This window comes from Salvelinus fontinalis, chromosome 4, assembly GCF_029448725.1.
Source record: "Salvelinus fontinalis isolate EN_2023a chromosome 4, ASM2944872v1, whole genome shotgun sequence".
Classification (NCBI taxonomy): domain Eukaryota; kingdom Metazoa; phylum Chordata; class Actinopteri; order Salmoniformes; family Salmonidae; genus Salvelinus; species Salvelinus fontinalis.
The window spans coordinates 77007007-77029643 of record NC_074668.1 but is presented as its reverse complement, the minus strand read 5'-3'; the positions used below and the strand labels follow the sequence as shown (position 1 = coordinate 77029643).

Genomic DNA, 22637 nt, shown 5'->3' with positions numbered 1-22637 from the left:
TTCTTCTCATTTACTTTCCTCAGCCTCAGTAGAATGGAGCTCTGAAGCTTATCTCCTTAACTGTGAACTCCCCAGAGCGGGTATCAATGTTTGATGACCCCTGTCCCTTAATGCAGTCTGTACAGAGGAAGATGAATTTCCAGACATTAGTTACTAGACTAAGTTTCTCTACGAACTCTGCATTATTAACGCAGCAATCTATTAAAAGTAATCATCAACTTACAATTCTTTGAACCTTGTTCTTTAATTGTCAAGTTTCAGTGGATCATGGATGGCGGACTAGGACTAGACTCCTCCATGCACACCACACCGGATGTCCTCTAAAAAGACTGCATATAAGTCTGGCTATTGCAGTGTAATTGTTTTGCTTTCTGTCAGCCATTATCCTAATTCACACAAAAGGGCTCCTCCTCCATTGGCTCCAGAGGAAAGTGCACCCCCGAGGCAGACTGTGTGGAACACTGAGGAGGCAGAGAGAGAGAGAGAGAGAGAGAGAGAGAGAGAGAGAGAGAGAGAGAGAGAGAGAGAGAGAGAGAGAGAGAGAGAGAGAGAGAGAGAGAGAGAGAGAGAGAGAGAGAGAGAGAACGAGAGAACGAGAGAACTGGCTCTCACATACACAGTGGTATCCTGTCATTACTCTTAGTGTAAAAGCACTGCTACTGAGCGCCCTACTATACAGCATGTTTGTTACATTTGTATGGCTTTTCACCCTTGTGTATAATGTATATGCAATGTGTAACATCATTATGCAATATCATTATGTGAGGTCAGTGAAGGCTCCTCAGAGGAGGAAGGGAAGGGCCATCATCCTTAGTGAATTTCATAAAAAAGAATTTCAACAATGCAGGCTGTGTGTAGCGGTTATGATATGGTTTGGTAAGTTTTTTTGTTGCCTGGTCACATACAGCCGATGTGTTGTGCATTGAAGTCCACAAGCGAAGGGAAAAGGTAAGAGGAGGAGTGTGCATCGATGTGAGAAGGAATACAATCTGCCTGCTATGAAAGTGAACTGTTCACACATGATCAGAGGTGTATTCATTCTGAGGATTCCGTTGAAAAACGAAACGGGGATAAACATACCTGAATTTGTCCAACAGAAACTCTTGTTTGCAACTGTTGGACTAATGATTACACCCTAGATCAGCTAGATGTATTGACAGGGTCATTGTCTGTCCATGTTTCACTGTCTGTCGCCTCAAATTTCTCTCTCGACCTGCGTGCACCAACGTTATAAACTTTCATTCATAGGCTGTTGTAGCAACCTCATGATTGGTATAGGGAAAATTTGAGTATCATGTTGTAGCCTAAACCTATAGCTGTTACATTGAATTGGGTGAATGGAATATGAATGGCAGTCATCCAATATGTTGTAATAGAAATAAGGCCAGGCTCATAAAAAAAACTTCCTCCCTCGTCTTAAACGGCACCGACCGCCACTGTGTGAGGTACATGGTGGTGTAAAAGTTACATGATAAACAGTATAGACATAAGTGTAACATAACACGGTATAATTAGCATAATGTACATCCGGGTATATGTGTGGCTGTGCAGTGAGTGTATATGAAACAACCTGTATTTGAACATCTGGAAAGTCATCCAAATATATAAACTATTGATTTACTGAAATTCTAATTCTAATGTCCTAAAACGGTGGGTAATATGCACATAATGCTAGTAATAACAAAAACATTCACTCAGGTATTGTGTACCTGCAGTGTCTTGTCCTGTCTTGCTGTCCAACCCTCTTAAATGAACCAAACACACAGCTTATAGCAAGGACAGACATGACATAATGATACCAAGGATAAACAATGGCCTATTATAGGCATGGAGATTTTCTCACAACAAGATAAATCATGCTCGTTCATGGACATAGAAAACAAAGTAGTTGACAGTGATTTCCTGTCAGAGCTGTGTGAATATCCACGGCTTATGTTGATACTTTTCCTCTCAGCATTTCCTTAGATTTTCCTACAAACTGATGTATGTTTACCTTGGCTTAGCTGAAACTCTGGCTTCAATTAATAGCAATTGACTAGAGCATGGAATATATAACATAAGGGGTCATTTCTATAGAAAGCATGAACTAACTTCAGCATAAACTATTAGCTTTACTATAAAGTTGCATGGCTCGTTTTAGTTGCAAGTCATTTGGACATGGATTAGAGATGGTTTTAGATAAATTGATTTTGTTACAATAATGGGGAAATAACAGCTGACATTTTCCCTCTCCATAATGTACAATTCAAGTGCATAAACCTGTAGCATCATTTCAGTGAATTAAAGTCAGCAACTGCAATTAACACATTTCCATGTGTTATAAACATGTTATAATCAAATACAATTCAAATGAGGCCATATGGAGGTTAGGCAATCCAATATACAATATCAAACTAGAGAGAAACAATCATTAAAGCAATCAAGTATATCACTGATATCAAAAACTTGTAATGAGGGGTTTGGAGCATCATGTCCTATCAAAAGTGTTACTGAGCACAATTACTTTTTTAAGTTTATGGTGGGAGACAATTTCAAGTACAACATGTATCAGTAGGCTACACTCCTATATTAAAAATGTTAAAAATGAATCCTACAACAAAAGCACCTTGGGTGGCACATCTTGGCACTGTGGATAATAAACGAGACAAACACATTTCACTTATTGAATGAGAATATCCGATTCCTTACCTTGAGTCTGGGTATTTGGTGAGAGTAGCCAGGCTACTAGTATACATGTGTCCCCCGACGTCAATGTGAACCGGAGCATTCGACTTTGTCAGTTGAGCCGGTAGAGGGATTCCTTGTGTGGACATAGGAGATACCGGGGACCGGGTCAAAGACAGTCGTGACATGCTTCTTCCTTCCTGAAAACAAGTAAATGGAAAAGCCATAGACATCATAAATGACTCCGGTCTCCAGAAAGTCTGCATCATCCACCAGTGCGACCCTGATCCTTATCAGATCACTTCCATGTCTGTCTGCTCGCATATTTAGCTACAAATTATTGCCACCGTTCTAATGAAGTATGTTTGCATCTTTTCATTCAACCCCGGAGGGCAGGATAGGAGGATGATTATTATGGCTCCAGAAAGAGGAATGCTAGGTGTCAGCCTCTAGGGGAATAAAACAAACTGCAATATTCTAATTAAAGGTCGTGTTATGTGTTAGACGTGATATGCCCAGACACACCAACCACCAATCTGAGAATACGGAATCCAGGGCATTTGTTCTCGATGAACTCTGTTCCTGAACCAGACATATGAAAACATTCACCCCTTACAAGACTGTTGTGTTGTTTCTTTATTTTACCCCCACACAATAATGTCCTATTCATGTAAATGTAATAAAAAAGTTACTGGTGCATCAAAAATAGCATCTCATATCATAGGAGTCAAGGGGAATTATATGTATCTAACACAATAAAACATAAAAGGACCAACCAAGATGTGAAGACAAACTACTTAATAACTCTATAATATCTGTCATGAAAATTAATGTAAATGTACAAGGTCAGGAGTTTTAATTAATTGCTCGGAATCCTCCAATGACCTTTTAGAAACGTGGGCACGCTTTTGCCACATGTTCAACCGAGAAAGGATGCAAGTCCTCAGGCTGGTGTGAATATTGGGGATGTTGGATGGAAGGCATGAGAAACATATGACCACTTCATGAATGTCAACTATCCGTTGAATCGCTCCCAAACTATTCCAGGGCCCCTTCGTAACACCCCATTCGTAACATCCAGGTAGCATACACTGGGTTGGCGTGCTTCAGGCCACAGTGCAGTCCGAGGCGCATGGATACAGCGCGTCAGAGTTGGGTTAAACAATGATGTAGGCTATTAAACAGACGTGTGGGTGTTGGGGATCATAGTTCCTCAAGTTTGCGTACAACCAATTACCACAATCGAATTTAATCAAGATTGATCAAAATTACATGTTTTCCTATGGGAATTTACTTTGCATTTTGCGCAAATTACGCACAGGCCTCTCATTTAAATCTCAACATCTCAACTCACAAACGTTTAATTAATATCAGAGTCAGTTTAATTGGAAACAAATATAGTTAGAAAATGTCAAGCAACTTACATTAGGATGTGGTTTCATGAAAAAATATATATCCATCATGTCTGCAAAAATGGCGGGTCGCTGGAATAAACTAAATTATTATAACTTGAAAGAAAGGCATTTCATCAACTTGTTCTTCCAAGCATGAGCACATTTACTAAGCTTTGAATTTTAACCATAAAAGGTAAACAGAAGACAGTTGTTAGGGCTCACTCAGCCCTTTGCTCCGGGCGAGATGCCCTGGGGCACAAAGTGTTGTTGAAGACTACAGAATTTTCCAGGGTGTTGCCCGCCTCGCTGTGTACACCACCAAGCCTTCAGGAATAATGATCATTTAATACGCACGCTGGATGATACATTTCAGGCCCCAGTGAAAGAAAAACTTCAAAAGACTTAAGAAGTTTTTGGCGTATGAGGCTATCCCACCTCTTCATTTAGCCATGGGCCACAGTAACCAATACCGATAATATTGTTGGGGGAATATATACCAGATATGACACACACACACACACACACACACACACACACACACACACACACACACACACACACACACACACACACACACACACACACACACACACACACACACACACACACACACACACACACAAACACACACACACACACAGGGTTAAGATGGGAGGAGTTGACGAAGTGGAGGGTAACGTGAAATATTGGAAAGCATATTGTTATTATATGATCAACATGGGGGTAAAGATGATCATTATTAAAAGGCTATAAGCCAAGAAACTCGATGCCCCTATAGTCTCACAAGAGTTTTCACATAAAAAAGACAAATACCGGAACTATTACCATTGACTCGTTTGAATGAGATCAACTGACGTCTGTTCCCTGACTTTGTGTTATAATAGTTTCCTATTGACCAACATTCCAGCTGTAGTAACTCTAGCCAATAAGCCGGTTTGAAACGTTCGCAAGAGTTGATTTTCACTATGGGCAATAGTGTACCAAAGAAAAATATTTGACAATTGTACAAAGTAAAGATCAGAATGTGCGTAATTGTTATAAAATAAAATTGCCAAAAAGAACATGCACAGTCGCAGAGATCCATAGAGTATCCACTTTTGCCCTCTTGAACAGTTTACATTGATGCGCACGGATAGCCTACTTCTACCAGATGCACAATATGGCGTCTTACTCATTTCTACCATCATGAAATTATGATTCAGAGACGTTTGATTCAAAAGCGAACAATGCGTAAAATGAATGCGTAAATATGCCAACAGCATCAATAGACAACAAGGGAAAGACTACAGCCTAGACATACATTCACACCTTTCCCAGACTGGACAAAACATAGCCCTACTACAAGTGAAGTTATTCCAAATTACCTGGTGTTGAGTATAGTTTGTTCGCTGATACTGTAGGCTATCATACCATGAGGAAATGCCGTATCTTAATATGAATTTAGTCATACCGTTTCAAACATCGTAGGAGTCCGAAGGAATCCGTTCCAGTATCTATCAGTCCCAGCTGATGACTGCGTTCCCCTTTTTCACATGCCCCGAGTTTCGTAGAACTAGAGTGCCATCCAATAGCTGACCCAAGCATTCCTCAAGTAGAATCGGCTCCTTTGGAACGACACTGCCAACACAGTATCCACAAACTGTTCTAAAGCATGTGAATCTACCAGTGAAAGCTACATTGATTAAAAAGAAGGGTCACTGTGGCTTTAAACATCTATCTATAGCTGATACTGGCTGACTTGCTCAGACCAAGCTCTTTCCACAAAAGCGACACAGGAAGAAGCAAAGCAGCGTTCTTACCTTATACATAGAAGAGATCTCTCCTTTCCCTTTTCGGTTCTTATTGGTATATACTTAAAAATTGAGTCGGTCAAATCCTGCTTCGTATTTTAGCTTTTTGAGTGTCTTTTTGCTTAAATGAAACTGCCGGTCTGTTATGAGAAGAAAGCCAATAATCCTGTCTCTAAATAACAGAGCAGCGCTAAAAAAGAATTCTCGCTCCGGGCTGCCCAAACGCCTCTGGGGCAAGAATTAGGCTACAATTATCTCTACTCGCACCCAGTCAGATTTTAAAAACGAAAAAGTGATACTCTCTCCCTTTTACAAAAATGATGTCTATGACCAGATATAATAATTAATGTTAGGTTTTTCGTATTTTCCGGTAAAACATATAAATAGACCAGCCCCTGTAACGGTTTAACGTTCTGTTGTGCAGGGGGTAACGGTTAAGTGCTATTCAGTATCAAGCAAGTGTCACGTCGCTCAATATATTTAGAGCAGGAAAAAAGCAGATTTTAATCATTGTCATTTCGTCTGATGTAAAATTTCCCCAGGCATTTCCAGCTAGGCATACATTTCCATTCTCCAGTTAAATAAGTAAAACAGGGCACGCTTCGCTAGTCGTGTACTTACAGCTATTATAAAGGCACACTAGTAACTTGTTGACAAAGTGTCAATAAAATAATAATATGTAGATTTCCTTGGATACTTTTCATGCGGCGATTTTCCCCTGTCCCTTCTCCACTAATGTCTCCAGTAGTAACACCAAATGTCCTGTAGGCCATTAAAACCAAATGACGTCTATCGACATGCATTCTGCTATTGCAGAAAGCGCCCTCACAACCTGCCTCCAGCTAAACGCGCCATTTCAATTATAGCACAGGGCTAGATGGAGATGTCTGCAGTGACAATTTCCTATGCAAACAGCGAAGCAGACTGCCAGCCCAGCTAGAGGATTTTACTAATTTACCTAAAGATACTTTATGTTAAATGTCGGGCAAATGTTTTATTTTGTTATATAAAACGCCACAATGCCCCCAAAAATGTATATCAGCGTTGCATCCCTATTATAGTAGGCTGAAAGGCACCTGTGTAAGTCAAAGTGATATCTATTTGCTCTGCCTCCTTCCTGTGCAGGTGCTCACATAGACTTGTGATTATTTATTTATTTGCGTGTTTGTTTATTTGCGTGTAAATAACTGTGAATAATTGATGCATTGAACACGGTAATTACCGTAGGCCTACTGTCGAATCAAGGCTCTCCACCGCGCTCAGCTATTTGGTTTCTTGATATTTGGCGCCAACCAGTGTGGGAAATGATTATTGGTCCAAAGAAAAAAAGAATAGTGAAGGAATACAATAATAAGGTGAATTCGATTGCAATGAGAGTTGCCTTTTGTGCTCCAATTTAATTGATTGATCGAATTAAAACGCGTCTCGTAGAGGAGGTGGTTACCAGGTTCATGTCTGGTGATTGGCGCGCCAAACGAACGGCTATAAGAATTGGATAGAAATCAGAGCTGCCTTAGGAAGCAGCCCCCCCTAACAGGGCAAGATAAACTTGCCCTCTGGCATGCATTTGTTGTCTTCAGGAGTACAAATTGGAGGCAAGAAGACAGGATTTTTTTCTCATTAAAGTAACAACCCTGCATTTTGTTCAATTACAGGAAGTATGCAGGGATGGTGTAAATTTAAAGATTTAAATAGCTTACAAAGTTGCCCTGGGCCCCATCAGTTAATTTCCTTCATTTATGGATTTTAGCAGATTTTCTGATGTGAAAAGAAGAAGTAGGTCAGTTTGAAGATTTGCATGTAGTGTAGACTTAATACAGGACTCATATATGGCCCTCTTGACCACTAGAATAGTAGATGAATGAGTATTTGGAGTTCACACACCAATAACAATGTCAAAATATTGTAAGTGAGTCTATAAACGAATCAAAATGAGGTTATTTATTCAGTTTATATAAGTCCAACCTTGAATGAAAAATATCACACCACTTGACCACTTAGTGAGATACTGTAACACTCATATTTGCAATGTGTCAGACACAAACATAATCTTCCTTTTGATCAAATTAAATTGTATTCCCTTCGAAAGCCTACACACTTCAGGTATTCAGTGAAATGAAAGTAGCCTACAATTACACAAAAACAAATGACTATTATTACAGTGCCAGAGACAATATTGTGAATGTATTCTGCACGATAGATTCTGAGTGCAGTGTACTAACACCAGGAAAACAGAGAAAGAAAGAATGAGTCAGGATGTGCTAGGCCTGTTGGAGAGATCCTATGTTAATGTGCTGTATGCATTCATTCATGACCCGTTGAGAATAATAAGAGCCTGGAGGTTTAAACCAGGTGTCACTAATAGTGATTCCCAAATCGACATGTTGAGGACTACAATATTGTGCTATTCTATTATCCAGCATGTTGTCCTTTTTGTAAAGGGTTATACATATACCTTGTATGATTTCCTAGACCCATAACAATATTAATTTGATACAGTGTTTATGTGTATTTTTGACACGCAGTAATTGGAATGCTTTTTGGTTCTGGTCTGTACAAACTGTATGTGAGACTTTGCTCTTGGGAGATCCATTTGTATGATGTGATGTGGGGCATGGGTGCACAGGAATTACAACATCCATCCAATTTGTTATCCTCTGCACTCAGCATTGTATAAGCATTATGTTTGATTGGATGACATTTCAATATTGTCTACAGTGCACCAGGAAACATATTGTAAAGGCCATTCCATTATTTCAGATGTTTAATGTGCGTCTGCATTAGGGAAATAGTATTCGAAATCTTAGAGGGACATTGAGAAAACGGTTTACATATTTGTTGGTGGTACTCAAGACCATATTAACCTGTTGAGCTAAAGTCTAGAAATATATGGAAGTCTTCAGTTCTCAGTCAAGGTGCCAAACCCAGTCTGCTATACTGTGACACTTCTCCCCTTTGGCTCATACACACTCTGTATGGACATCACCTGAGTTACAACACAAATTTAACAGGCAGGGTAAACCTGGATCATCGGTATAACACAAGTCACTAATCTGTTCACCACTCTGCTCAATTGCTTTTCTGCTCCAGTAATGGCCTGAGAGGTGCAACATAATACTACCTGCTGGGATCTTTGAAACGTTGTCAAAGTAATGCATTAGAATATTCAGCCTGACCATAAATCACACATTTTGAATTGAAGTGTTTAAAAAAAAAGTTGGTTACCGAATTGTTCTGTTCCTTTATGCTTTAATGAGGTTCATGGAGTGAACCCTGTAACTGTATGAAACACTGAAGAGGAAACAGTTTGCAGTCGTACTCACCTTATCTAAATGCCTGCTTACTCTTCACAACTGTAACCTAACCCGAGTATTGCACCCCTTCTCGACACTCCTCTGTTTCCCCTGGCAAGTGTGGCGGAGTTTTAAAAGAACATCCAGAACTTGCTTTTAGTAATATGCAGGCTTTAAGGAGTCTCGCTCCTGTCAATTGTTCCATTTCTCAGTCATTTGACATTCTGCTTGATGTTGGCATGTGTCTGAGGTGCAGCAGCGACACTCATTGTTCATCATTTCAAAGACAGCATGAGAGGTACCAGTTTATTCATAGAATTTGTGGAATTGTGTTGCATATAGACAGATAGAGACACCTTTTAACAGGCACAGAGTGATTCCCCCCAAGTCCTAAATGTTGGCAATTAAGTTGGGAAAAGTGCAGAACGAGGGCTGGTACTTTATCCTAGTCTGATGCAGCTGTTGAATGTCAACTTAGTTCCGCAGACTAAACAGCATTTACTTGGGTTGGATCAAAAATGCAACATGCAATTTATTGCCTTGAAAAATGCCAATAACATTTCTGACATAGATTGGACTTTACCCTAACCCTAACCTATCCCTAACCCCAACCCTAACCCTAACCCCAACCCTAACCCTAACCCTAACCCCAACCCCAACCCTAACCCTAACCCAAACCCCAACCCTAACCCCAACCCCAACTCTAACCCTAACCCTAACCCCAACCCTAACCCTAGCTATTCAGCTATTCTTGTTTTGGTTTTTACCATATTTCTATTTTAACATTATTTGGAGAATATTTTCAATTTAACTCTTGATAAAGAATTATTTCTAGTGCCATCATGTGGTTGTCTATAAGACCCTAATCGCAGAGGAAAATGTTCAGTGCTTCAGTTAAATCTCTCATCTTTTTTTCTCATCTTTTTAAATGACAGATCTACGTTGCATTCAGAAAGTAAGCAGACCACATCACCTTTTCCACATTTTGTTATGTTACATCCTTATTCTAAAATGTACTGAATATTTTTCCCCCTCAAAAACAGTTTTTTATACATTTTGGCAAATTTATCAACAAAAATCTAACTGAAATATTGCATTAACAAAGTTGTTCAGATCCTTTTCTCAGTACTTTGTTGAAGCACCTTTGGCAGCGATTACAGCCTCAAGTCTTCTTGGGTATGACGCTACAAGCTTGGCACACCTGTATTTGGAGATTTTCTCCCATTCTTCTCTGCAGATCCTCTCAAGCTCTATCAGGTGGGATGGGGAGCGTCGCTGCACAGCTATTTTCAGGTCTCTCTAGAGATGTTCGATCGAGATCAAGTCCGGGCTCTGGCTAGGCCACTCAAAGACATTCAGAGAGTTGTCCTGAAGTCACTTCTTCGTTGTCTTGGCTGTGTGCTTAGGGTCATTGTCTTGGCTGTGTGCTTAGGGTCATTGTCACAGCCAGCAGCATACCACCCTGCATACCACTACTGGCTTGCTTCTGAAGCTAAGCAGGGTTGGTCCTGGTCAGGCCCTGGATGGGAGACCAGATGCTGCTGGAAGTGGTGTTGGAGGGCCAGTAGGAGGCACTCTTTCCTCTGGTCTAAAAAATATCCCAATGCCCCAGGGCAGTGATTGGGGACACTGCCCTGTGTAGGGTGCCGTCTTTCGGATGGGACGTTAAACGGGTGTCCTGACTCTCTGAGGTCATTAAAGATCCCATGGCACTTATTGTAAGAGTAGGGGTGTTAACCCCGGTGTCCTGGCTAAATTCCCAATCTGGCCCTCAAACCATCATGGTCACCTAATAATCCCCAGTTTACAATTGGCTCATTCATCCCCCTCCTCTCCCCTGTAACTATTCCCCAGGTCGTTGCTGCAAATGAGAACGTGTTCTCATTCAACTTACCTGGTAAAATAACGGTAAAAAAAAAAAAAAAAAAAAAAAAAAATTGTGTTGGCTGTGTGCTTAGGGTCATTGTCTTGGCTGTGTGCTTAGGGTCATTGTCTTGGCTGTGTGCTTAGGGTCATTGTCTTGGCTGTGTGCTTAGGGTCATTGTCTTGGCTGTGTGCTTAGGGTCATTGTCTTGTTGGAAGGTGAAACTTCGCCCCAGTCTGAGGTCTTGAACACTCTGGAGCAGGTTTTCATCAAGAATATCTCTGTACATTGCTCTGTTCATCTTTCCCTTGATCCTGACTAGTCTCCCAGTCCCTGCCACTGAAAAACATCCCCACCTCGTTATGCTGCCACCACCATGCTTCACCATAGCGATGGTGTAAGGTTTCTTCCAGACGTGACGCTTTACATTCAGGCCAAAGAGTTCAATCTTTGTTTCATCAGACCAGAGAATCTTGCTTATCATGGTCTAAGAGTCCTTTAGGTGGCTTTAGGCAAACTCCAAGCGGGCTGTCATGTGCCTTTTACTGAGAAGTGGCTTCCGTCTGGCCACTCTACCATAATGGCCTGATTGGTGGAGTGCTGCAGAGATGATTGTCCTTCTGGAACGTTCTCCCGTCTTCACAGAGGTACTCTGGAGCTCTGTCAGAGTGACAATCGGGTTCTTGGTCACATCCCTGACCAAGGACCTTCTCCCCCGATTGCTCAGTTTGGCCGGGCGGCCAGGTCTAGGAAGAGTCTTGGTGGTTTCAAACTTCTTCCATTTAAGAATGATGGAGGCCACTGTGTTCTTGGGGACCTTCAATGCTGCAGAAATGTTTTGGTACCCTTCAACAGATCTCTGCCTCGACACAATCCTGTCTCGGAGCTCTATGGACAATTCCTTCAACCTCATGACTTGGTTTTTGCTCTGACATGCACTGTCAACTGTGTGACTTTATATAGACAGGTGTGTGCCTTTCCACATCATGTAAAAATCAATTGAATTTACGACAGATGGACTCCAATCAAGTTGTAGAAACATCTCAAGGATGGTCAATGGAAACAGGATGCACCTGAGCTCAATTTCGAGTCTCATGTCAAAGGGTCTGAATACTTATGTAAATAAGGTATTTAAAATAAAATAATATATACATTTGCAAATCTTTCTAAAAACCAGTTTTTGCTTTGTCATTATAGGGTATTGTGTGTAGATGGATGAGGGGAAAAAACTATTTAATCCATGTTAGAATAAGGCTGTAACGTAACAAAATGTGGAAAAGGGGAAGTGGTCTGAATACTTTCAGAATGCACTGTATACTACTACTAACAGAGTAAAAACATGATAGTCTACTAAGAGAACTATTCTCTTCAATTCCTAATTGTGGGACGTGATCAATAATTTTTTTGAAGATGAAGGGACCAATATAAGAAAAATACACTTTTCTCCTTTGTAACTGGCTGGTGTCCACTATTTTATTCACAGTAACAATGTGAACAGTGTGATGCTTCCAGTCATATCTAATATAGATCACATGTAAGGTGCTGGTTAATGTTGCCTAGGGGGAGAAAACCAGCATTAGGGGGACCCAGAATTGTCATTAGGATGCATGTGTTAAAATGATACCAACCCCCTAACCTCGACTTATGCTTTACATTTATGATAATCCATCACTCCACTGCCATCTTCTGAATATTCACAATGTATGGGATGTGTTTTGAGTTCATACAGCAGTCAGGGATCCTGTTTCGAACAGGGAATATAATATATTATGTCCCCTTGAGGGCCTTTCTGCTTTCTCTCTGTCTGTGGGTGTATAGTTCTGTTGTTGGGGCTAGTAATGGCCTAGGACTGAAACTTGGAGTCCTTTTGTTGAGTGTTCAGCCCCTAACCGCAACCAGGGCCTGGGTTTGATGTGTCTTCTGAAGGCCAGCTGCTTTGTCAACACTCAAGCCTCCCTGACACTGTGGGAGCCCAGGGCCCCGGGGCAGTGGGGGGGGGGGTCTCTGGAGCCTGGTGAGAGAGAGAGACAGACAGACACAGGAGGGGGGAAGGGTGCGAGTGTGGCCGTTGCCCGAGGCGAGAAGAGAGAGAGCTCTGTGCTGTGCAGCAAGCTGGCTGATAGGGACTAGAGCTGCTAGCTGATTACATTTGATGGTCACAACATGCAATCCCACTAACTTCCCATGGAAAAAACAGTTTTGCACACTGAACGTGCAACAAATCATCATGTTTTTGTTTTTGTTTCATCCTCATATAGAATATTACATAGTACTACTGTATATCATCATAGTCTTTGTGTTTGCCTTTGTTACAAGGAGCAGGATAAGGCATTTTAGACCCTAAGTCATTAGTGAGTGGTTATTATTAGTCATATATTATCATTAGGAAATCCTCAATATCAATTTTGGTAAACAAAGAGAATGGCTGCTCCAAAACCATCAGTAGCATTCTCAACACTACAGTATAACTCAGTTACAATAGAATATGGTATGTGTTTTCATGAGCCTGTGAGTCTGTGATGTGTCTCCTTTGAGCAGTGAATCACACTGTGAATGTGTTTGCAGTGATACAGACACTTGGCCAGAGGCACTCTTCTCTCTCAGGGCAGCAAGGCAAGCCTCTCCACTGCGCCGCACTGGCCTGATGTCAGGCTGAAAGGAACGCTAGCCGGCCGGGGCGCATTCACTCTCTTCCCCACCCTGTGGTCATAGATTTCTTTCAGTAACACTTTGCGTTAAGTAGCCATTAGTTACGCCAGGTTTCCATTGTGAGCAACCATACAGTGTGTTCGCTTACACATCTTAACGACTCAGTCATGTATGGTATCAGGTTTGTTATCCACTCTGTTTCAGCTCTGACCTCATCCTGTCAGGTCCTAACTCAGAAATACATCCAGTTCTTCTACTTCTGTCAGTTCACATTAGAATAGAAGAGGTTTCAGTAGCCAGTGGACTGGACTGGACTGGACTTTGATAGTGGGTATTAAAGTAAATATGTTTTTTTCTTTAGTTTCGCGGAAAATATAACCACATAATTTTGAGGCACATTTGAAATGTGAATACTTCTATAAGGGTCCTCAGATACCTCAATAAGTTACTTGTGGTGTATCAGTTTACTATCTAAGTTTACAGCCTGTAAAAGTACCAGCCTTTAATTGCCATTCGTGAATACATCAGAAACATTTAGTTATTCTATATTGTAAAGAGTCTATATATAGTGGTCTAAGACTGTACCATCGTGACCAAGAGGACGAGACAAGAGCTCCTATCTCCTGCCCTAGAATGAGTTCCTGTTTCTGTGGTGGTGCACCTGCTCTCTCTCTCCCAGGCAACCCTGATACACAGAGCCCTAACCCCACAGGCACTCTCTGGTAACTCCTGTCTGATTAGCTCCTCAGGAGGACATTGTTCCAAAAGCAATTCACTAGACTAGACTCCCCAGTATTAATTTAGTCCCACCAGAAAGGCCCATCCATCCTGGGCGGGACGGGCTCTGCTCTGGGCCTATCCCCCGGCCTGCTAGTAGAACGCCACCGCCTGCCCTGTCACTATAACTGATAGTCCCATGTAGTTTGTTGCCTCCGCGTGCGATTCTATCCCATCAGGCAGTGCGATGCGGGCCCCTCACTCTTTTTCCTCTCTTTCCCATCCTCTCTATGTCAGCAGTCGTTCAGTTGTTCAGGGCCAGGTGTCTCTCTGTCACTCTCATTCCTCATTCTACTTGATGGAGGAGATAGACAGCTAGGAAGGAAGGTGTCAGAGAATGGAAATGATTCACTGAATGCTGTGCTCGGTATGTCTCTCTCTCCTTGAAAGGAGCAGTAGAGGAAGGCATAGAGGGAAATAGATGCAGGGCTTTTTAGGTGTGTGAGATAATGATGCTGTGAGCCACGGGCAAGAAAAATAGCCTGAATAAAACAAAGTATTTCAACCTTGTTAGTGTGCTGTAGGTGTTATTCAGACTGCAGTTTGAGTACTTTAGAACACATAAGACAACTCTGATCTGCGATGATTAAAATCTAGGGAGACTTTTTTTCAATTGGTAAAGGAACCCTGCTGATTTCTGCATTGTGCTATAGTATAACTACAGATGTAGGATCTTCATTTTTATCACTGAGAAATTGTTGTTGAGAATTTTCTTGCACAAACTTAAAAAGGCTTCTAAAGATTGTAATTTCCACTTTAAAAATGTAGCAACCCCTACAAATGTTTCAACCCCCCCCAAAAAATGTCCCTTAATTAGAATCCACATAATAATTCACATTTCCTGTTTCCGGATTATTTTCCTGCTGTAGCAAACTGTCTCAAATTAAGATTCTATATCTGTACCTGTTTGTTGGCTGTGCCTGGAGGTGAGGAGGTGTCAAATGGAGAACATTATACACCATAGACTAATTCTTTACAGAAGCTAGCCAACCTCTGCACCTATAGACTAGGGCAATCCTGTCTGAGTAGTTCTATTAATTCTACCCTCATAAGAGTCACATGATATTTGAAATAGACATTCAAATACATACATGCATGAAGCATGAAATATGATTTTGCTTCATGAGACAAAAAGGAGACACACTTTTTTCATCATCAATGTGACAAGCATCACTAAACATGCCTTTATGAACTGAAGGGTTGTTAATGGAATGTATAAATTACAACCAAGGACTAGTGGTTATATGAGCCAATCCTAGTGTATGTCTGTCAGATATATAGAACGAGATACATGTGTCTGCCAAAATAAAGGAAACACCAACATAAAGTGTCCTAATAGGGCGTTGGGCCACCACGAGCCAGAACAGCTTCAATGCACCTTGATATAGATTCTACTTAGTGTGTGGAGTTCTATTGGAGGGATGCGACACCATTCTTCCACGAGAAATTCCATCATTTGGTGTTTTGTTGATGGTGGTAGAAAACGCTGTCTCAGGCGCCGCTCCAGAATCTTTCATAAGTGTTCAATTGGGTTGAGATCTGGTGACTGAAACGACCATGGCATATGGTTTACATCATTTTCATTCCGATCAAACCATTCAGTGACCACTCGTGCCCTGTGGATGGGGCATTGTCATCCTTATGCCTGCTGATCCTATGGGGCCATGGCCATGGCAGCCAAAATTATGGCCTGCCCAGTATTTTTATACATGACCCTAAGCATCATTTCTTAATAATTAACTCAGGAACTACACCTGTGTGGAAGCACCTGCATTCAATATACTTTGTATCCCTCATTTACTCAAGTGTTTTCTTAATTTTGTCATTTACCTGTACTAAACATGTACTAACTGTTTACTCCATCTACCAAATGTCAATATATTATCTTTGTCCTTTCCCTGTCTCTCCTCCCCACTCCTCTCCCTCTCTAAACCGTCTCCTCAGAAAAGACTTACTCCTGTCCATCCTCATCACTGCACAGATGTTCCACACAGCCTAAATGTACTTCTACATTAAAAACATGTGCATAATGTCTTCATGAGGGGAATACTTCTGTTCCTTAGATAGTAACAGACACACAGGAGTATCTTTTATCACCCAAATGTTGCAGCGATCCAAACAAGCTTTATCGCCTCTGTAGAGAGATAGCTATAGCCTGAAGGTTAGAGAACGACTCTATGCCCACCCACCAGCTTGCGTGACTAGCTTAATTATAGATCCTGTGTGTATTGATACAAGTTCATTAAAGCTGTTGCATAATTCATGTCAATGACAGCATATAGCTTAATTAAAAGTGTTGCAGTCGATTTTACGGATGTTTTGCTTTCAAATCTGAGCTCTGACAACAGCCGTGACAACTTTTGAATTATATGCTGAAACAAGTGGCAATTTTATTATACATGGCATGTGTATGAACTCACACTGTGGTTACATCATGTTCTATTGAAGCACTGGATACTACTGTCCAGTATGCAATATTTCTTTGTTCAGTAGAATTTTCACATCTTGCCATTTGTTTCAGATCATGTGCTGCCACCTTGTGTTCATGTTGGATTTGTCCAATAACAGGGAATAGTGCAATAATGTGGCCGTTGGTGTATGTGCCATAGAAATTAACATAAAATTATACAAATATATTTCATAAGTACATGAAAGTGTTTATGTATGGCTTTTGAATATGTTATGACGTCCTTCTGTAGGTGCCCTTCAACTAAAGTGTTACCAAAGATTTTAACCTTGGAATAAATATCTATTCAGACAATGGCCAGACACAGCCTTGCCATCCTGCCAAATGCTGAACCAGGCCTGTATCCAGGCTCAACAGCTTGTTGGTGGATGAGCCAGTTAACCACATGAGATGACGTCTTAAAGCCGAGTGTTTAAGGATATGTCCACAATAATGATGTGTTCTGTGGATTTTCAATAGAAAAAGCATCATCTCTTATGTTTCGTTTTGCTTGGAATCAAACAGTTATTAATAGACCCCTAGCAAATCATTTTAATGAGCTTTACTCCCAAATAGTTCAATGCAGAGGGTGCGTCTTGGGTGTGTTCCAGCACATTGTCAAAATAAACAAGAAATTCATGTGAAGTGAGAAAATGACTCTGGCATGCATATGAATCAGATGAGCTCACCCACATCATCAACCTTTGATTAAATATTATTTAGATAGATGTCTCTGGAATGCAACCCGCTGAATTGAGAAGTGAAAGCAAAGCAGCAAATTTGTTATGGTAATGAATGGGAGAGTGGGCCAACCCGTTGATCTGATTCAGGTTGTCATGCCATCACAGTGTCAATCATTTATTTGTGTGTGTGTGTGCGCGCGAGCACATTTGTGTGTGTGTGTATGTGTGCGTGCAAAAGTGTTTACGCGGCCTCCCGGGTGGCGCAGTGGTCTAGGGCACTGCATCGCAGTGCTAACTGCGCCACCAGAGTCTCTGGGTTCGCGCCCAGGCTCTGTCGCAGCCGGCCGCGACCGGGAGGTCCGTGGGGCGACGCACAATTGGCATAGCGTCGTCCGGGGTAGGGAGGGTTTGGCCGGTAGGGATATCCTTGTCTCATCGCGCTCCAGCGACTCCTGTGGCGGGCCGGGCGCAGTGCGCGCCAGCCAAGGGGGCCAGGTACACGGTGTTTCCTCCGACACATTGGTGCGGCTGGCTTCCGGGTTGGAGGCGCGCTGTGTTAAGAAGCAGTACGGCTGGTTGGGTTGTGCTTCGGAGGACGCATGGCTTTCGACCTTCGTCTCTCCCGAGCCCGTACGGGAGTTGTAGCGATGAGACAAGGTAGTAATTACTAGCGATTGGATACCACGAAAATTGGGGAGAAAATGGGATAAATTTAAAAAAAAGAAAAAAAAAAAAAAAAAAAAAAAAAAAAGTGTTTACGCTCACCAACAGAGAGCTGTGTTATTTCTTCACAGCAGAAACATTGCCACAATTATCTTCAGCCATGTTAAAGTGTACATCACAGGCAGAATTAGAATGTTTAGCTGTGGGCTTAAATGACATTAGTAGAAAATATAATTATTATTGAAATTCAAATCATGATTATTTTTTATATCTAACACAGTACAATGTTGATGAGTTGAGAAGTTGTCTTCTGTTTTCACTTCAGCAGTCTTCTTGTATTCCTTGTTTTCTGTAGCCTGGAGCTGAAAGAATATAGAAGTTCTCTCCACTGCATGTCAAGAGATTTCTCCCACTAATGAGGTAGATGGATGGCCTTTGTTTTCTGAATGGATTTAAACAGAATTTTAAACTTCCTGACTGTTCTCATGACTAATAAAGAAGGCTGTTGTGGAAATCAGCCTACAGCGTTTATTAAAATTCTCTCCACTCTACATATTGATCAATTTGAGTTGACATATTCATCCACCACTCGGCTCCACTAAAAAACTAAGCAAAATGTGCAAAATTTTAGGAAATTATCTTTAAAACAGAAAAATGTAATCTTAGACTCATTGCAAAATGTGTAGAAAAGCTTGAAATTTGCTTTAAAACTGAACATTTTCTCAGAACCCCATGGCAGAATATGTAAAAGTGCTACAAAAGGAAGTCGATGGCCCAAGGGCCCCAAATGCAGTAGTCCGGGCTTGATTACATTCACAGGAGCCTTCAAGATAACATTTCTTGTGGACTGGGAAAGAGTATCTAGGCCTTCTTTCCTCGCCTATGAATTGAGTATACTTCCAACGGATGTTGAAATAAGTATATTTTGGAGAGACAAAATAAAGAGTATACGTAAACCAGGGGTGCACAACTTTGGTTTGAGTGTGTCTTCTTACCTGAAAAAGTGTCTTTTTGACTGTTTCCACATGCGGAAACTGTTGGAGACAATAACACTTTAATGGTTTGTTGAGAGTGTTAAGCATGAAAAAGAAGCAGCATTGTGAAAATGCCAAAGACAGTTTATTAGTAGACACTCAGCAGACAGAAACCAACCACCTGCAGAATGTCTTCCTGAAATACACCTTTTGATTGGCAGTGTAAAATAAGGCAAAGGGTTCCAGACCATGTACAGGTATTTATACACTTTTGCACCAACGATAAAACAGGTATACATTCACTTGTTACCATAAATAGTTTTGATATATCTGTGTTGCACCCATAGACCCACATACTTACATTTCCAAGAAACCCCATAGAACAGGGTTGGTGAGTGAGGGAGCATTTTGTAGGTTAAAGTAATGCCTATAGTATGCTATTTAGCTTCGGAACAGAGTCTGGCTAACTACATAGAATCAGACCACCATCTAAACAACATATAGATTTTGGAACTGCAAAACCCAACACACTACATTGACATAATCCTATAATATTTGCCATCATAAATATGTAATCTCTTTCTGTTTCTTCTTAAAAAATATATTAAAATCTCAATATAGTGTCTATATATAATTCAAATAATCTGCATTTCTTTGTAATTGGTCACATAGAGAAAGGCATCTCCCCCTGTGCTGTATCCTTTTAGACACCCCCCTGGCTTGTCTGGGGTATTCATTCTGACTAGAGCTGCAGAGCAGAACACAATTGAATATGAGGATCATTCTACTTGTTAGAAGCCTATTCAGTTAAAAGCAGCAACCACGTTTCAGGGACAAGTTGATAATATGACCTGTATACACTTCACAACACAACAGCATATGCAATTGAGTTTCTTTCTGTTACACTGTAACACTGTGTTACAGACGGATTTCACAAAGCCACTCAACCCAGCGTTCTAGCAGCCAGGGATGAATCATATTTCTGACTTATCCAGGAAACTGTGTTTGATTGGCCCCAAGTGTGCTTGCCTCTCCCTGCCTTCCCACTGTGCAGAATAGCTGTGGTACTCTACTGTGGAGCTATAAATCAGTGTTGTTCACAGGAGGTAAAAGAGGATATTTTGAAATACTGCTCCAATTGCTGGCTTCTCTGAACATTAGCTTTCTCACACAGATCCTACAACCCATTGCCTGTACAGTTTGTGGGACAGTAGATTGTGTTATTATGGGTTGTGTAAATTGTTACCCTGTTGAGAGATCTCATCGTAAAGCTGTCCTCACAGTTGTCTGTCTTGTGTGGGACCTACGGTAGCAGGTCTGAGTGTGTCTGGGCTGTGGGCCAGGGCTTACTCCTCCTCAGAGCCATGAAAAGAGATCATAGCAGCTGCTCCAGTTGTTCTCTCTCACACACGTCTCGCTCTCTGTTACACGCACACACACACACACACACACACACACACACACACACACACACACACACACACACACACACACACACACACACACACACACACACACACACACACACACACACACACACACACACACACACACACACACACACACACACACACAGGTAGGATAAGCTGCTTTGTGACTCTGTCAGTGTCAGTATAAGAGATGGTGTCAGTGTTCTGCTCTCTCTAACACTGCAGGGGCATATTGGGTAATTGGGGAAAGATTGGAGTGGAATTTCTACGTGTCCATGTGTTAACCAGCATGTTTTACAACAGGGGTGTCAAACTCATTCCATGGAGGGTCGACTGTATTCTGGTTTTTGTTATTTCTTTTATATTTGTGTCGAATTAAGACCTAGACAACCAGGTGAGGGGAGTTCCTAACTAATAAATGACCTTCATTGATCAGTCAAGTACAAGGGAGGAACAAAAACCTGCAGACACTTGGCCCTCATGGAATGAGTTTGACACGTGTTTTACAGGGTCTGATGTACAGGGGGACACAAGAGGCCTAAATATAGCCAGATATTCTCTACACACACTCACCATATAATTACTGAAATAACAATCAGTGATATCAGAAATGAAAATCCCCACAAAGAAGCAGTGAATATATCCATTATAGAAATACATAGAAAAATATATATAGTCATCTGAATGCCCTTTGTACAGTTTTTAAATATTAGTGTCAGAAAAAGCCTTGATGACAGTGATGAGGATGTTTATTCTAAAGGGTAGTGGGATGGTGTGGTAAAGTAGTACTTAGGAATACTTAAGGGGGATGCTGCCCTATAAGACTTTCCAGACACACTCTCCAGCAGTAGTGTGGCAGACTAATGCTCAGTCTGAGTCAATATGTTTTTGGAGAATTTTAAGGAATTTGCTACACTAAGTGCAAAGAATGATAGGTGGGTACCACTTCACGTAACACATTTTAAAGCATTGAACTGTCTTTTCACGTCACTGAGTGTGCAGTGATAAATTGTTTGTGAGTTCGATGTTTTGCAGTTAGCCACCGGTATTTAATACAGGACCACATTGACATGCCTGACCGAGACATTGTTTTCATGTGATGATCTTCTAGTAATACTTGTAAAAGGAAGTCATTTTTATGGTGCGCTCCTCCACTTAAAGCCAGGGGAGATTTGAGGACTCAAACAGAGATTAGAGAGTCAATCAATACAAATCTTTAAAAGGTTTGGAGTAGTTAAACATAAGGTAGTCCATGTAATAAAAGTCATAAGCTCTCTGTCTCTCTGAAGTGCTGAGCTGTGCAAAGTAGCGATGGGTTAAATGAGTTGAAGTCCTCTCAGCCTTGGGGTTCCTGTCTTTAAACCTGGGGAAGGTGAGGTTATGCGGGGCACCAGTTCTACGTAGTAAGAAATTAGCCTCCTCCTCCATGGTCTCAAACTTGCCGATGAAGTTGTAGTCCAGCAGACAGGGGCTGCACAGCTGGCTGGTAGGCTCCCAGTGAATGTCCATGCCCACAGGCCTGTGCACATCCAACAGATACTGCATGAACTCCTGGAAGGTCACTCCGCTGCCTGTCCTGAGGGCCACCTTGGAGGCGTTTACCCTGTACTTGGAGATGATGGGCTTCCCGAATACAGGATGATAGTAGGTGTTGGGGTTCTCAAACTTGTCCCTGAATGCGGACACCAGCCTCTCCAGGGGTTCGCGGACAAACAGGACTTTGGTGTAGGTCTCCAGGCGCTGCGTGATGCCCTGGCGGTCGAAGCTGTCCAGCCTCTTGAGGTGGTTGCCGTAGTGGACGGCGTCATGTTTGATCTCGTGGGTGGACGACGCCAGGCCAGACAGCACCATGAGGATCCTCTTCCAATTGGAGCAGCCCGCCTTGGGCACCTAAAGAAATAAGATTAGATTTAAAAAATACTTTATTAATTGGTTTGTTAAAACATTGCAGCCAGCGTCACAGTCATAATGAAAAAAACACATCAATAATCAATAAGTTGTATAAATATA

The 22637-nt window shown here is 41.5% G+C and overlaps 2 protein-coding genes across 7 annotated transcripts in view; both read right to left on the bottom strand.

The window, feature by feature from the left end:
* The window catches only part of LOC129854448 (BTB/POZ domain-containing protein kctd15), a 31586-nt gene extending 24671 nt beyond the window's left edge, over positions 1-6915 (bottom strand). Inside the window, exons 1-4 of one of the 6 annotated variants that reach the window (XM_055921494.1) lie at positions 5858-6463; positions 5509-5675; positions 4089-4148; positions 2689-2864 (exon numbers count right to left, since the gene is read on the bottom strand). In XM_055921494.1, the coding sequence (XP_055777469.1) occupies positions 2689-2864; positions 4089-4148; positions 5509-5520 (248 nt within the window). In that variant the 5' untranslated portion in view covers positions 5521-5675; positions 5858-6463. The other 5 variants (XM_055921495.1, XM_055921499.1, XM_055921498.1 and 2 more) reach the window with 5 other exon arrangements.
* Positions 6916-19320: 12405 nt separating this feature from the next.
* LOC129854446 (carbohydrate sulfotransferase 8-like) overlaps positions 19321-22637 on the bottom strand; it is a 225004-nt gene continuing 221687 nt past the window's right edge. The window contains exon 6 of the mRNA XM_055921492.1: positions 19321-22517. Within this exon, the coding sequence (XP_055777467.1) occupies positions 21831-22517 (687 nt within the window). The 3' untranslated portion in view covers positions 19321-21830. The remainder of the gene's footprint in view (positions 22518-22637) is intronic.